We start from the raw sequence: 15,515 nt of genomic DNA on the forward strand, positions 1-15,515 counted from the left end.
TTAAGCATACTAACAGCTCCTTCACTTCATTGGCCTTGGCGTTTGCTTCGGTAGCATCAAACTGGAGGTGAGTTAGACATATGTGACTAATGTTTTTCAACTTGAACCTAGGATCCAAGACAAGGGCTACTAACAACAGTTGATTCATATCATCAACCGTTCCAAAATACTTCCTAAATTTTACTCTCATCTTCACTGCCATCTCCCTCATTAACTATTCGGTTTCACTTCCATGACTCATCTCCGGAGGCACAAAGAGTGCATCAATCTCAGCCTCGATTGCTACAATGTCGTGAAAGCTTTATGAGCAGTGGGGTGTTTAGTTGCACTAATTCTAATTGTCACATCATAGAACTTCACAAAGATTTCAGCTTTATTCCAATCTGCAGCAACTGGTGGCCCGACTCTTTTTCTTGGTTGAACTGATTATTTTTGAACTTGTATTTCACCCTCCTGTTCCTCTTCAACTTCTTCATCTTCATCAAAATAGTCTTTGTACTTATTGTCTTCCTTATCAGCCATCCGATCAAAAGCTGGCTTCACCTCCAAAGCTATGTCAAGCATAAAAAATGTGGAATTCCATCGCGTTGGAACATCCAAAGCTGGAATTCTTTGAGAATCTATATGGCCTTCATGCGTCTCCTTTTCAACACACTCCTTGAAGCAGTTCAATCTGTTAGAACTACTTCTAATATATTTCATGGCATTTCGGATTGCAGCACAGCTTCTATCAATAATTCTCAAACCAGCCCTAATTATAATGTTCAAGATGTGAGCCAAACACCTCACATGCATGAACTTGCCACCAAGCACTGGGGGTTCTTCCATCCAGCCATTTTCCTTTGTAGATACTTGATTGCCACCTTATTTGCACTAGCATTAGCAATAGACACTGTCAACACCTTGTCTATCCTCCACTGCAGCAAACATGTTTCTAATAGCTTTCCAATTGTGTTGCCTTTGTGATTGGGAATTACACAAAAGTTCAAGATTCTCTTGTGCAAATTCCAACCGCAATCTATGAAGTGCGTTGTTAACACCATATAATTGATGTTATGTACAGATGTCCAAGTATCTGTTGTTAAGCATACTCTATGGTTCCTTAAAACCATCTGAATCTCCTCTTTCTTCTCCTCATACATCTCCAAGAAACACCTCACTATTTTTCTCCGAGAAGGCACCTCAAATATAGGAATTGCTACTTTGCAGAACCACCTAAACCCTTCATTCTCAATGTGGCTAAATGGCAGTTCATCAATAAGCTTTGACACAAGCTTCTTGTGACCACCCTTTATTCACCTTCAAGCTAGGTTCAACTCCACCATCACTAATCAATACTTGCTGTGTCTTCTAAATTCTCCCTCCCAGGATACTTTTTGCACACCTTCTCGACATGTCTACGCAAAGTACTTGTACCATTAAATGAAGAATCAGCAGCGAGGTCAGCGGAGCAATACTTGCATTTGGCCCTTTTCTCGAATCCACATTCTTCTTTCTTCCCATCTTTTTCAATGTAGAGTGTTTTGTCATACTTCTCGTAATGATTCCACCTATTTGACCTCGGGGCAGCCCTCTTTGTTTTATTTTCTCTTCTTCTCTTTTTCAAGTTTTTCGGCAAACCTCGGGATGCCTGAGTTGGTGCTTCATTTTCTATTTGTAATGCAGCTTCTGTTTCCCTGGCTGGTTCCTTGTCCTCACCTTGCTGAGACACAACATTGGCATCATTCCCAACAATAGCAATTTCATCATTATCACCATTATAATGAGAACTGACTGAATGACTTGAATCCGATGAGGTTGCCATCAAGTATTCAAGTCTGTAAAATTTCCGAGAAAACACAAGCTGCATGATTAAATAATGGTTATGAGATTAATACACAAGTTGACAAGCATTAAGCAATTAACTTCATTCAAATTAAAAAATTTCAAATGCAAACATTTCCAGGGATAGATGCTTTACATGTTCAGTAGCCCCCAATCCCTCACCAAGTCACCATGGCATCTCAATTCTCAAGGGCACTTCTTATCAATGTATGTTCCTAGAAAAAAAAGGCAAACAATTCTTAATGTAAACCACAAACACCAAATTTTCTTGCTCATTTAGCAGGACAGTACCCCATTTGCATTTACAAGGCAAATTCCTCACTACTTCCACTCTAGTAACAAAATCACCACTTCACTAACAAAACAACATACTTGGCACACAGTATAATTCATTAATTCGATCAGTTGTAACAATGTTTAACAAAACAAAACAAAACAACATACCAATGTTTGCATAATTGCATTTACAAGTAGCTCATCTGAGTGAAAACCATTTGTTTACATCAATTTCAATCATGAATATGCAAATGTTTTGACACAAAGTAAGAACATACACTAAGCACGAACCTTCAATAGCATCTCTGGGAGTCTTAGAGCCCAAGTGCCCAACGCTCTTCCAGAAGCGAATAGCAATTGCCTAATTTGCCTCCCTTTCCAGGCCTCTTTCCCTTGCCAGTCTTCTTGGAGTTGCAACCACATTGATATGTCAATTCTCTCTTAACCATGCTAAGATCTTAATCCCTGATAAGCTAAAAGATTCGACAAGAACATAGAATGAGTTGCTGAGTACCTGGGTGGCTGGGACAGAGATGCAAGAGACCAAGAGTGAGGAAGACCAATTGTGAGGGAGAGAACCAAAGAGGTAGAGACGCAGAGAGCCGCGAGAACAGAGGGAGAAAGCAGAGCGGCAGAGAGCTGAGGAACTGAGGAAGATCAATTGGTGTGAGAGATGAGAGGCAGAGCCGCAGAGGTGAAGAACAGGGGCAGACCCGTCATTCGGTCTGACGGGGTCCGGACCCCCCTCAGCTTTTTGGCAGATATATAATATTATATGTCTATTATTGAGTTATGTGTATGTGCAACGGCTGGACCCCCCTTCTAAATTGAATTGTACACATAAATATATAATATTCTATCCCCCACCTCCCCCACTCTCTAAACCCACGTGATTGTCACTTTGTCAGGTTAAAAATAAAATATTAATATTCATTTAATTAGAAATTTAGGATAAGAGAAGAAAGTCAAAACAGAAATTAATAAATATTCATATATCATTAGGATTTTGACAGCTTTTATTCTATATATTGGGGTTGGCGGTTTGCAAATTCTGTAACCTAATTTTTTTCTCTCTCGCACCAGGCAAAGCAAAAAGGTCCGATACCTTTATTTATTTTTTGTTATATTATATTTTTCCATTCTTTCATTTTACTTTGTTAGATTGATTTTAAAAAAATTTTTGGTTTATTTTTTCACGATTGATTTTGTTGAATACTCATTGTTTATATGTAATTTTTTTTTTTCTTTTGATTTGTAGATGAAAAAGTCATCTACAAAAAAGCACTTGATACAAGATTTACTAAAAGAAAAACACTCGAAAACTCTAAATTTAGTGCTACCTTACTACAATCTGATATTAAGACTCAAGATTTTTAAATTATTTTTATACTATTATTATTATTATTTTTTAACTTTCAACTTACGTTATGTCTGGACCCCCCCTAAGATCAAATCTTGGTTCCGCCACTGGTGAGGAAGACCGATTGTGAGGGAGAGAGCTAGAGAGGCGGAGTCGCTCAGTCGCAGAGAGCCGCGAGAACAGACGGAGAGAGCAAGAGAGGCGGAGTAGCAGAGCGGCAGAGAGCTGAGGAACTGAGGAAGATCGATTTGGGATTTTAGATTTTAGGTTTATAGTTTACTTACTAATCACATGTGGTCATGTCCATACTAACACAATAGACTTCGAAACTAACCAATAATTGGAAGACACGTATACAAGCTCGGTTTTTTCAATCCACGCAGTCACCGCAAGTCAAGAATAGGGACCGGCCCGGCACACTGAGTACAGGGACCGAAGCGGCCCGAAATCAATTATTTTCAATCTAAAACCCAACCCGAACCGGCCGGTCCAGATCGGTTCCTTCCAGTCTTTCGGTTTTTTATGGCCACCCCTATTAATCAGCAGTCACCTCATGACGACGAGCAGGGCTTCTTCTACCATTTATTTTGTATTTTGTACTTTACGACGAGTAAGGCTAGTGCAAGGATAAACTAAATCTCACCCTCTAAATAAGAAGAGTAAGAAGAAGCATTTGCGCAGAAGCTCTAACTTTCCAAACCTTGCTCTAGAAGCTAGTGCGATTGAAGTTCAATTATTGAACAAGGAAGCAGTCGACACTCTTCCAGGCAACAAATGAGAATTTATTGTAACATGGTTATGTAGCGGCTATGTCCCTTCTCCCATGCATGGTAACATTTTTTCTCAGTTTTTCTCTCTGGCTTTAGTGCATGCATGTCTCTGTGTTCATTTCTTCTTCCTCTTTTTCTCTTTGGCCAGTGTGTTGAATAAATAATATTTTAGCTAAAACTTAATCATTAATTTAACCGTTGCTTTGAAAATATTCTCATCAAATTCTCATTTTAAATTCCTAATTAAAAACGCTCTCAATATAAATAGCTTTTTGTTTTGGTATAATCAATATGCCATTTATTATGGCTCTACGAGATTAATTGTGATTAACCAATTATGTTTTTCTTATTTTTTTTTAATTTTTTTTTGAAATAGGGCCAGTACGGTTGCCCTCAAGCCTTGACCATTAATGAAACCTCAAAATACATGGGGGGACATGATACTTAAACCCCAGATTACAATAAGCATAAAGAGAACAGCCCGAAATCATAACGAGAGTCTCTACAGAAAATATGTATTCTAACGAGCACCAATTAGCGAAGAGTGCATCATTAGCTACTCTATTCGCTTTACAAAGGTGGTGACATACCAGAAAGATTTTGCTCACGCGGAGCCATAATTTACTATTTCTATCAGCTTTCCCACTATGTTGCCACCGAAAAACAATTTCGGTGACACTAAGTTTCATCCTGCCACTGGGAGGCTGCGACCATTTGACAAAGCAAGGAACTCGCCGCCTAGCCAGAGCAGACAAGGCACACAAGGTGTGCAGTCCGGGACCAAGCCCACGTCGCCCTACCACTACTCGGTAAGGACTTATTACCGGCATAAAGCCACAATTAACTAACAAAAACCAAAGACAATAAAACATAAAATAAAGGGAAATTGGGCCCATAGCCCAAACCCCACTTAGCCCAATCGAAGAGAACAGCTGCCTGCAAGCATCTCGCCACCGATCTGCAAGCATCTCCCCACCACCCCGTCTGCAACTCCTTCGTCGTTTCATCACCGGCAGTGCCTCCGCCAGCACCTCCCTTGCAGCATGCGAACGCAGGTCGACCCACCAGCCCTTCCTCATTCCCAGCACACCAAAGAGATGAGCCGCCTCTCCCAAGCCTTCCCCTCTCCAGATCGGATCCACACGAACTGAACCCGATCGAAAACTTCCGATCAGATCCAACCCAGACAGAACCCACCCTCGCCAACCTCCCCAGATCGGATTCCGATCTGATCTGAGCCCCTCAGATCCAGTCTTCACTCCTTTGGACGACGCCACCACTTGCAGACCGCCTTCTGGTCGTGGGGAGATCGAGCCCAGCCCCACACTCAAGCCACCGAGCCCGCAAGCACAGCCACCACGCGGTTTGGGCAGCGAAACCACCACGCAGCCTCCTCTCTGACCGAATTTATTACATGGACAACCACCACCAGGCACTAGGCCCCTTCCAATCCCGTCCGACGACGCCACCACGAGGGCGAGCCGCCGGAGGGAACACACTCTGGTTTTCTCTCTTCTCTTCTCCCCTGTTCACGCAATGTTTTTCTTATTTAGAACCGTAACGATATGTTGGTAAGTGGTAACGGTATCCTACGACTCGTGAGGATGTGAAACAATTGGAAATGACCACCCATAATCATTTTTAAATTGTCACGCAATGTTTTTTTTTTTCTTGTTGTAATTCCTTAAAAAACTGAGACTCGAACTTTTTACCTCAATTGGAGGTATAAATGTTAAAAGTAAAACCTTGACACCATTCGTGAAACAAACTTTTTATCTTATCATCAACACTATTTTTGAAATACATGTAACGCCCATAAAGTTTGTAAGAAGAGTGCATGCGAACCAATTGACGGGTCTTGCAAATTCCAGAAGGAAACATTTCCTTTAGAGTTTTATGTGAAACTATAAACCATGTGGTACAGGAACTCTTAAAATAACTCTTAATGTAAAGAAAAACTACTAACTAGATTTCTCTCTACATAGGTTACTTTCAATTAGATTATGTAGCTAGGTTACATTAATGTAAAATTTCATTGCGAATGGGTGGCAATGATATGAACAGAAGAAATAATACGTCCCAGCAACCGGCAAAGTTAAAGAGTCGAAGCCGCTCTGATACACTCCCAAGTTTGGAGTGTAATTACATTGCTCATATAGGTCACTATTAGCTGCTACAACAAGATTGTGTATTTTTGCATCATAGCTGAAGACTGGGAAACAAAAGAATTAATATGTGAATTATAATCATAACTTATACAAAACCAATAAAACTACAAAGTAATGAATTAATGAGACAAGGAAAAGACACAATACTCTTAACATAGATCATACAGTTAAGCAACTATTAAATATATAGATCAATAATATGTGAATTATAATCTTAACATAGATCATACAGTTAAGCAACTAATTAAATACATATATACTCCAATAATTTTATCATTTAGCATTTAGAGAATCAACTAACAACATATATTAAGTTAATCACCATTTTTATGTACATATCGTGCAGACTCATCATGTGCATAGAAAGACAAAATATACAAAAACGAATAATTACAATCTTCAAATGAAAAATACAATATATCTAAATAAGATAGTTTAGATATATACATGACGAATTAAAACAGCAATATCACCACTACAAATTGAGCAAGGAAGATTTAGATTTATTATATGAGTATTTGTTCTTTAGACAAAAAAAAAGTGATGAAAGCAGCAAATTAATTAACTGGAATGCTCAGACAAAAAATAAAAAATTAACTGCAGTAATTAGTACTCACTGAGAACATCTCCGACATGGAAATTTTTGCTAGCAGCCCACCTCATGTAATCTTCTCCAAAAGTTCCCCAGCCAATATCATCGTCTCCGACCCAATATTGTGCACTCAACACCATGCTCGGAAAAACGAAAAAGACAATCACCAAACCAAGACTCGCTGTATTGAATCGTGCCATCTCAATAAAACTTATTCTTGTTCTTCCTGTTTGAAGAAGTATTGGTATGATTTTTTTGAGGAGGAAGTATTGGTATATTGATCGAGTTCTACTATTGTGTTTTATATTCTATACAAGGCTGGTGCCCTGGGTATGCTTTATCACAAGGATATATATAGGTTTTTCTGAAGGCATATATGCATATATACAGGTTAAAAAATTGAGCTTTGGTCACACCGTTGTGATTAACATGTATGAGCTGGGAATTTTTGTAATATGCAAGGTTACGTAAGTGATTATGCAATTCATGCTAACTACATATGCTTAAAATTGATTAAAAAGTATGCTCTTTCACTTGAGATAAGTACTACTACTACAAATCCCTTCATAGACATCGCCTGATTGACATCAGCTAGGTTAACCAAAATCTGATGGTACAAATATTTTAACATAGCATTCTCTTATTTCCGATTTCTAACATGGCCATACACATCGGGCCTTATAGCGACTGATATAAAAAAAATTCTGAATTGCGGGAACCTCAAAATTTAAGAAAAGCTGAGCGCGCTGCTTTATTAAAATTTTTGGAGAATGAAAACTTCCCAATTTCCATGATAAAAGAAAAAATCAAATTCCCACATCCTGAAGACCTGAACTGATCTGTTGCCAGAATCTCTCCCTTCTTTCCCTCTCTCTCTCTCTCTCTGATCTCTCTCGCTCTCTCCAATTATCAAAGGAAAAATAATTTTCAGAAGACCGAAATCTGGTTATAAAGGAATCCAACGACAAAGGCGCAATGAAGCAACCGGCTTCGTCCTCTTCGATGATGTACGCTTCCTCTTCTATTATACCTTTTTTTCATTGTTAATTTCTTTAATTCATATGCAATTTACTATCTTAGAAGCTACTCCTTTTTATTATGGTTTTCTCAAATCTGTCAATTTTTTTTATTGCATTTTCTTTTTACTCGGTAGTTGGCTTGTCTTCTATATATTCATTACCTCTGTTGAAATAATTAGGTTTTGAAGTTTCATAGTTTCTGCAAGTTTGCTTTGATTTCGCAGGGTCTCTTGAAATTGAGATATACGACATGAGGTCAAGGCGTTTGGTGCGGAGTCAAAAGACTTCTCTCGCACTTTTAATATCCTCTTGGGTCAGATTTTCTCTCTTCTTTGTAAGTTTACTCAGAACAATGAATTTACCCCATTCATGATGATAAAGGGCCTATCTCTTATGGGTCTGAGGAATTTATTTGCTTTTGAACAGATTTCACAGATGACAAGTCATCTCTGAATGTGAATTGCCATCGATATGACCCTTCTTATGCATTTGTATTTCATTCCTATATGTTACGTTAATGGTTACACTCTTATTGTCTTATTTGTCTGCTAGTTGACTTATATAGAACAAGATGATAAAATAATCTGGGGTTCACATCCAAAACCAATTCGCAATGGATGGAGTGGCCCAAACCCTTATAAACTCATAAGCAAGGTCTCATTTTTTCCATGAGGGATGTATATATTCTCAACACGCCCCCGCACATGTGGTGAATTTTCAAGCCATACACATAGACAACTTTGGACGTGGAGCCCGTGTGGCCATGAGGCATGCACACGTGGGTAACCCGCTCTGATACCAATGCTAAAGTAATCTGAGGTTTACATCCAAAACCAATTGGCAATGGATGGAGTGGCCCAAACTCTTATAAGCTCATAGGCAAGGTCACATTTTTCCTATGTGCATGGGATGTATATATATATTCTCAACACGCAAATAATCTGGTGTTCACATCCAAAACCAATTGGCAATGGATGGAGTGGCCCAAACCCTTATAAACTCATAAGCAAGGTCTCATTTTTCCATGTGGGATGTATATATTCTCAACACGCTCCCTCACGTGTGGTGAATTTTGAAGCCATACACATGAACAATTTTGGGTGACATGGAGCCCGTGTGGCCGTAAGACATGCACACTTGGGATGACTCCTCTGATATCGTGATAAAGTAATCAGGGATTTGTTAGTACTATACATGAAAATAAATACAAATCTATATCCAAATGAATAAATGTAGATAGACATTTCTGTGCAAAATAGAACTAGGATAGATATAGCATCAGCAATCCCAGTTTTCCAGAAAATATTGAAACTAGAAGAACATCACACTCACTTGAAGAACTTGACTCATTCATTTTGATCTTCTCCTGATTACACCTTTATAATTCTCCTATAAGTGGATGGGACTGTTTTATGAATGAGAATAAATGGACATGTATCAGCAGGAACCAAAACCTAAACCAATTACATATATGCATCTATGTCCAGCTTGATACAATGTCTTGTTCTTAAGATATCTAACAGGATTCACATCCTAAACCAATTGTCAATGGATGGAGTGGCCCAAACCCTTATAAACTCATAGGCAATGTCCCATTTTTCCCATGTGAGATGTTTATATTCTTTTTTTTTTCCTCTAATTTTAAAAGAGGATCAAAGGATTTCACTCATACTCCTATGGTGAATTAAACACATGACCTCAATCCTAGGTAGTGGGCACTTTAACCAAAAGACTCTTCTTTTAATTTTTAATTTTTTTATTCTCTTGGTGACTATTGAAAAGTCCACCATACGGTTTGGCTTTATCTTTTCATATCAACATGGTTTTAGGGGGTTTCAGATTTTAGTTAAAGTTCAGATGTGTAGTTGAGTACTGCGTAATCTCATTTAGCTGTTTTTAGTGCTCTATAAGACTGAGAGAAAGTATGACATTAACATTGATGTTTTATGAGGTATCTAATAGAATTTAGGCTTGAGCTTTGGTATTTATTGCAAAAATATTTGTGTGCATTTTGGCTTTTAACTTCTTCCTCTTACTGAGGTAATACTGCATCCTAAATTCCTAACTCATAGAAGAAGGCAAACACGCCATTCATCTCCATTACATGTTTATCACATCTTATAGGAATTATATTACTTTGCAGTGCTGGCTTTCTTTGGAAGATTGTATGTATTCAAGAGTGGTACAGTGCCCTCTATGGCCTCGAATGCGATTCTGGTTATATATGCATTCAAAGGCTGTCACTTTTGTCATTTTATGAACCAGTCAGGTACTTCAAACACTTTTGAAAAAATAATTTATTGAAATGAGCCGTTAGCTTTTTGCAGGATTTCTTAAGATGAGAACAAAACTGGAAAGTTGTTATGGCAAGTATTTGGCACTGAATTTGTAACTTTGTGCCTCTTCGGCATCGCTGAACAGGAAGAAATAATATGGGATGCATTTAAGCTTGCAGGTCTACTTTTTTTTTCCCTACTTAAACTGATAGGGCCAATAAATGTGGCATCCTTATATTGTCGACCACTTTATTTTGATTTGGGTATTTTGTGACTTTAGATATTAAGCTATTGTTTGGGAAACATAGCACTCCATACTGTAGAAAATATCTTTTACAAAGTGTTTTGATTCTGATAAAACATATGCTTTATTTTAATATCCTTTGTAGCCACTGCCTCTTGCAATAGACACTGCAACTGTGTGTTGAAATTAAGTACTTGACATTATATTACGAAGCTAAATTGATGAACATAAGTTGCCGGTTTTTTTTTTTTTTTGGTGCGAAGTTATTAGCCTTTTTTTTTTTAGCACTTAGATTTGGAATTGTTTATGTTCTTTGGTTTACTTTTATGGATATTTGGATATTACACCTGTGGCATCATTAACTTGTTTTTGAAATTTACATTAAATCTAGGAAAAAGCAATGTTTGGTGCCTCTATCATAACAAAAATGTTGTGTTAACTTCAATTCAGGATGTCTTCAGCCAAGAATCTTCAGCTGATTTGGAAGGTCCATACTAAATTATTATTGTTTTAGTGGGTGTTCTGTATGAGGGTATTGCTAATTACCACTCTTGCTAGTCGTGTTTTTTTAATGGCACATAAAAAACTTTTCTAATGTCAATGTGCTTCTTACATGGTGATCCCATTACATTTCCTGAAGAAGAGTCATAACTACGTACTGCTTCTTTCAAAAATAATAAGAGCGTATCTATTGATTTTAATTTTTAATTTTTTGATTCTCTTGGTCACCGTTGAAAAATCCACCATACGGTTTGGCTTTATCTTTTCATTGTTTTTTTTTCTTTGACTATATTTCATATGTCTATGCATTCATTCTATTTGTACTGGTGTTGCTTGTGTTTACTTCTTACAGAGAAGTTGGGGTTGGAACATCGGATTCCTAGTTTGCCTTTGAGGAACAGGTAAAACTCCCAAAGTAAATGTTATCTTTAATATGTTTTTTGGTTTAATGTAATTTGAGTTAAGCTTTAAACTTTTGGTCTTAATCATTTTTAACTTAACTGACTTCTTTCCCTGGGTTTAACTAGATAAGAGCATTTTTAGCAGACTCTCTATTTTGACTCCTTAGTTATTTTGGAGAGCATGTTTAGTTTTTTATCTATTTTAGCAGCTGCACCAGACTCCTAAGTGGCTCTCTATTATAACTTTTAGCTATCTCGCTCCTAAATATAGAGAGCGGGATGAGGCTCTTTATAATTTAAAACATTCTTTTTAAGTTATTTTATGTAATCTATAAATACATTTAATCTATTTAATCTTCATTTAAAAAATAATATAAATTCAAAACTAGCTAAAATAGAGAGCATTGATGCAGAAGTAATTCTAAAGTGGCTAGCTAAAATAACTTTTTAGCTACTTTAGCTAAAATTTGACTAAAAAATGGCTAACATTGCTAAAGATGCTATAAGGCAATAACCATTATGGAGTGAAATTGAGCTTCCTTTGACATACTGAGTTTGAGAACGTTAACAAATTCTTTTTTTGGGTTTTTTGAATTGCTAAGAATGTCCATCATGAAAAACTAGCCTTATTGGTACTTTTGATCATTAAATATTGGATGTTTGTTTTCCCGCATCTATTCCTGAACTTATATGTTTTTGCATTATTTTACTTGTTGCACAGGTTTCAGTACTGGAGAAAGGGGTTGCTGCTCTGTTGGATTTGAACAAGGAGGATTTTATGCTCTGTTTTGTGCAAGGAAGAGCTGTTCTTCTCTCATTCTAAGGGTGCTTATATATTCATGTAACATTTTAATTATATTAATTCTTGGGTAGCAATTTGATTTGGATAGCCAAGTTATTTAATTTTGATCAATTAAACTTTTAGTGCTTTCCATTATGTAAGAGCAACTCCAATAGCTTCCCTATAATTTCTGTATAATAGGGAATCAAAAGTCAAAACTTTAGCATATTTTTCTTTTCAAACTCCAACAGATTATCTAATTTACAGCAATCTCTAAAATCTTCATATTCTTCCTTAAATTTTAGAGATTGTTATAAATATAGGGAATTTGGTTTTCTCTTTCCTCACTTTCTCTAAAATAGGGATAATTATAGGGAATCTGTTGGAGCAAAAGAGACTGATTTTTCCCTAAAATAGAGAAAAATCAAAATATGGGGAAGCTGTTAGAGTTGCTCTAAGTTCTTTATGTTTTTTGTACTAAGAGGTCAGGTTTTATGTCCCCCTGTCTATTGTATTTGTTTTTTGTGCTAATAAAGAATATTGGTCATTACTCTTCTCTCTTTTTTATATGAGAAATAAGAATAGCTCTTTTAATATGTAGACAGTTGTATTAATCTTACTTTTAAATACAAAAGTTATTATTCTATAGTAAGAATTGAAGGTAAAAAGGGATGCCAAAAGACTAGATAACCATAGGTTTAAATGCATTTCATGGTGTAAAGATGCATTTGTAAACATAACCTAGTAAAAAACTGATGTTGAATTCTTCTTAGACATCAAATATAAGTGAAAGACTGATTTGGTTTTAGGGTTACACATTAGACGAAAACAATTTGCTGATGTTAAAGTGATATGAGACATCAGAAGTTGGTGCTTACACATCCATAATCTAGGTATTCATAGGTTTATAGTATACATAGGACATCATTTTCTTGAAAATCTATGTTGTCTAAATATGTTTAGACATCGAGCATTGACCGATCGATGTCTAAAAGTATGACATTAAATATCACTTAACGAGAAATCGGTTGTTTACTAAAATAGAGATAAGTCTCTAACTGATGTCTATCAACCTTCATGTACTAGTACTTATCTCAGTTATTACTTAAGTTTCTTTCAAGTTTGTCGCTTGTGGACAATAGTAAATTTAATCATTACAGTGCAAGAATGCTATTTTACAGCAGTTCGTGTGTGACTAATCCATTATGACAACTGAGATTACTTTTGAACGTTTGGTGGTAAGTTAAATCCAATTTGGATATCAGTTGCAATTCCAAAATATTCTATTAATCTCTCCTCAAAATAATACCATTCCAATTAGATATGCAAAAACCACCTCCTCTCTCTCTCTCTCTCTCTCTCTCTCTCTCTCTCTCTCTGTGTTTTGAGTTTCAAGGAGATATCTTGGTGGCTTTTCTGTAGAGCCCAAGTCTGTCTTGGTCTTTAGAAAAATGAATTTTTCTTTATTTAGCAAGAGATTATAAAATCCATTATAAAGCAAAGTTACAAAAATGATCCACTATTAAGGCTCTACAGAAAAGTATCATCAATAAGAAACCGCACCTGCTTTATTGGTTATAGCCCAAATAATAAAAACATATAGTATGATCCTGAAATTGGGGAATTGGAAAATAGAACTCAGATGCCTAACAGTTGCATCAGATAAGACTGGAAGAACAACCTCCATCTTCTTCTTGGTCATAATAGACCGACACATAACTTTAGTTTTGACATTGGGCTTATTCTTGCTTGCTAGATGACAGGCACGACGTTCACAACTGAGAAATCAATCACAACTAGAAAACCTTACAGATTCATTGGTCAAAAAGAAAAAGAAAAAAAGAAATATCCTTACGGATTGAGGTTTTGGGCCCAAAGGAACCTCACAAAGGTCTTGTAGCACCTCCATAGGTGGCTAATCAGGTGCGCAATATCTAGCCCACAACGATAAAGAACGTCTGCTGAAGTGTATCGCAGTGATATCCACATAAGAAGTAGTAGGTTCCAGCAACGCTCAAGGTTAATGCGTCATTGCCACTGTCGTACACACCTAAGCTTGGAGATGAAACACAAGTATCAATCCCTAGAGGATCAGCCGCTAAAAGAACGTTGTGTTCACCTGCTTCATAATTGAAAACTGGAAAGCGAAAAACTAAGATGTATTGACTTCCAATTTTACTTCAATGAATTGATAGAAAAGAAAAGGCACTCACTTAAGACATCTCCAACATGGAAAGCATGGTCATCAGCCCAAGCTTGGTAATTAGCAGTTCCGTCCCAGCCTAGATCATCTCCGACAACATATTCTGTTGCCAGAACCATGCTCGGAAAAACGACGGAAAAGGCAATGACAACAAGAGCAGTAGTGACTCGTGCCATGTTAGTAATAAAGGTAGCTCTTGTTAGTCCCTCTGAAGAAATCTCACTTTGCATATATTGTTAGCCCTCGTAAACTTGTACACTGTCCAAGCCAACTATGGAAGATATGGTTTTGAAAACTTACGGGCACTTATGCTGTGAGCATATCAATCATATATATGGGGTTAATACTTCTTTGGTCACACCGCTGTACTGATAATTGCAATCTTTGAAGCCGGAACTACATTGTTGTACGTCTGCAGTTACAGATTTGTTTTACTCGATCACTTTTTTACTCATTATTAATAGCATATATTAATTTGTTGGGTTTTTCTCGCTACATTTCACAAAGCCTCCCAACGGAATATGGAACCTGAATATTGGAAAGTTTACGGTTCCCGTGACATGTGTTGTAAAAAATATGGAACGGAATTCTTGTAAAATTAAAACACAAATAATATCATAGTATCTTGGGAAATAACAAAAATGATATAGATAAGAAAATAAAATAAAGTAAGAAAATAATATAATATATAAGTTTTTATATAGGACAACTTATCACGTCGAGGCGTGCAAGCGCACTGTCCTAAGAAAAGATTCGTCCCCTACTACACATGGTTGAATGATGAACTTCCTCCAAGATACAACAACTCTTCGAGCTCTGTTGTGTAGCTAAGAAGCCCCATTGAACCTTAATCACTTATGCACTCAAAACGGTATATACTTAAAATAGATAAATGTAAAATATGGAAGAGGACTTTAGATAGCTAGGGTGTTGTGCTAGAGTGGTTGCATGATGGTGGAGTGCCTTTTCTTCCCACGATATCCCTCATATTTATCCGACCATCTCGACATTTCATATTCGACAATATGTCCAACCACACATGCCTTCCTACTCTAGCCATATACAGGTCACACTTACCATGACCATAATTAGCCTCATAA

At 36.9% G+C, this 15,515-nt stretch overlaps 2 protein-coding genes across 2 annotated transcripts; both read right to left on the reverse strand.

The window, feature by feature from the left end:
• Positions 1–6,168: 6,168 nt before the first annotated feature.
• Positions 6,169–7,195, reverse strand: LOC121051970 (mavicyanin-like). The gene is made up of 2 exons (XM_040515706.1): positions 7,016–7,195; positions 6,169–6,442 (listed from the first exon to the last, which is right to left on the reverse strand). Exons 1-2 carry the CDS (start codon positions 7,188–7,190, stop codon positions 6,240–6,242), a joined length of 378 nt encoding a protein of 125 aa, XP_040371640.1. The 5' UTR covers positions 7,191–7,195; the 3' UTR covers positions 6,169–6,239.
• Positions 7,196–14,146: 6,951 nt separating this feature from the next.
• LOC112189096 (blue copper protein) lies at positions 14,147–14,591 on the reverse strand. The gene is made up of 2 exons (XM_040506868.1): positions 14,426–14,591; positions 14,147–14,331 (listed from the first exon to the last, which is right to left on the reverse strand). Exons 1-2 carry the CDS (start codon positions 14,589–14,591, stop codon positions 14,147–14,149), a joined length of 351 nt encoding a protein of 116 aa, XP_040362802.1.
• Between the last annotated feature and the right edge of the window lie 924 nt (positions 14,592–15,515).

This window comes from Rosa chinensis, chromosome 1 (genome assembly GCF_002994745.2).
Source record: "Rosa chinensis cultivar Old Blush chromosome 1, RchiOBHm-V2, whole genome shotgun sequence".
In the NCBI taxonomy this organism is placed as follows: Eukaryota; Viridiplantae; Streptophyta; class Magnoliopsida; order Rosales; family Rosaceae; genus Rosa; species Rosa chinensis.

What these genes read in the sequence shown, in the direction of transcription:
- LOC121051970 (XM_040515706.1), bottom strand. Translation starts at nt 7,190, where the DNA reads ATGGCACGATTCAATACAGCGAGTCTTGGTTTGGTGATTGTCTTTTTC. An exon ending in CCATGTCGGAGATGTTCTCA is followed by an intron (nt 6,443 to 7,015) that starts GTGAGTACTAAT and finishes TTTGTTTCCCAG; the next exon opens with TCTTCAGCTATGATGCAAAA.
- LOC112189096 (XM_040506868.1), bottom strand. Translation starts at nt 14,591, where the DNA reads ATGGCACGAGTCACTACTGCTCTTGTTGTCATTGCCTTTTCCGTCGTT. An exon ending in CCATGTTGGAGATGTCTTAA is followed by an intron (nt 14,332 to 14,425) that starts GTGAGTGCCTTT and finishes ATTATGAAGCAG; the next exon opens with GTGAACACAACGTTCTTTTA.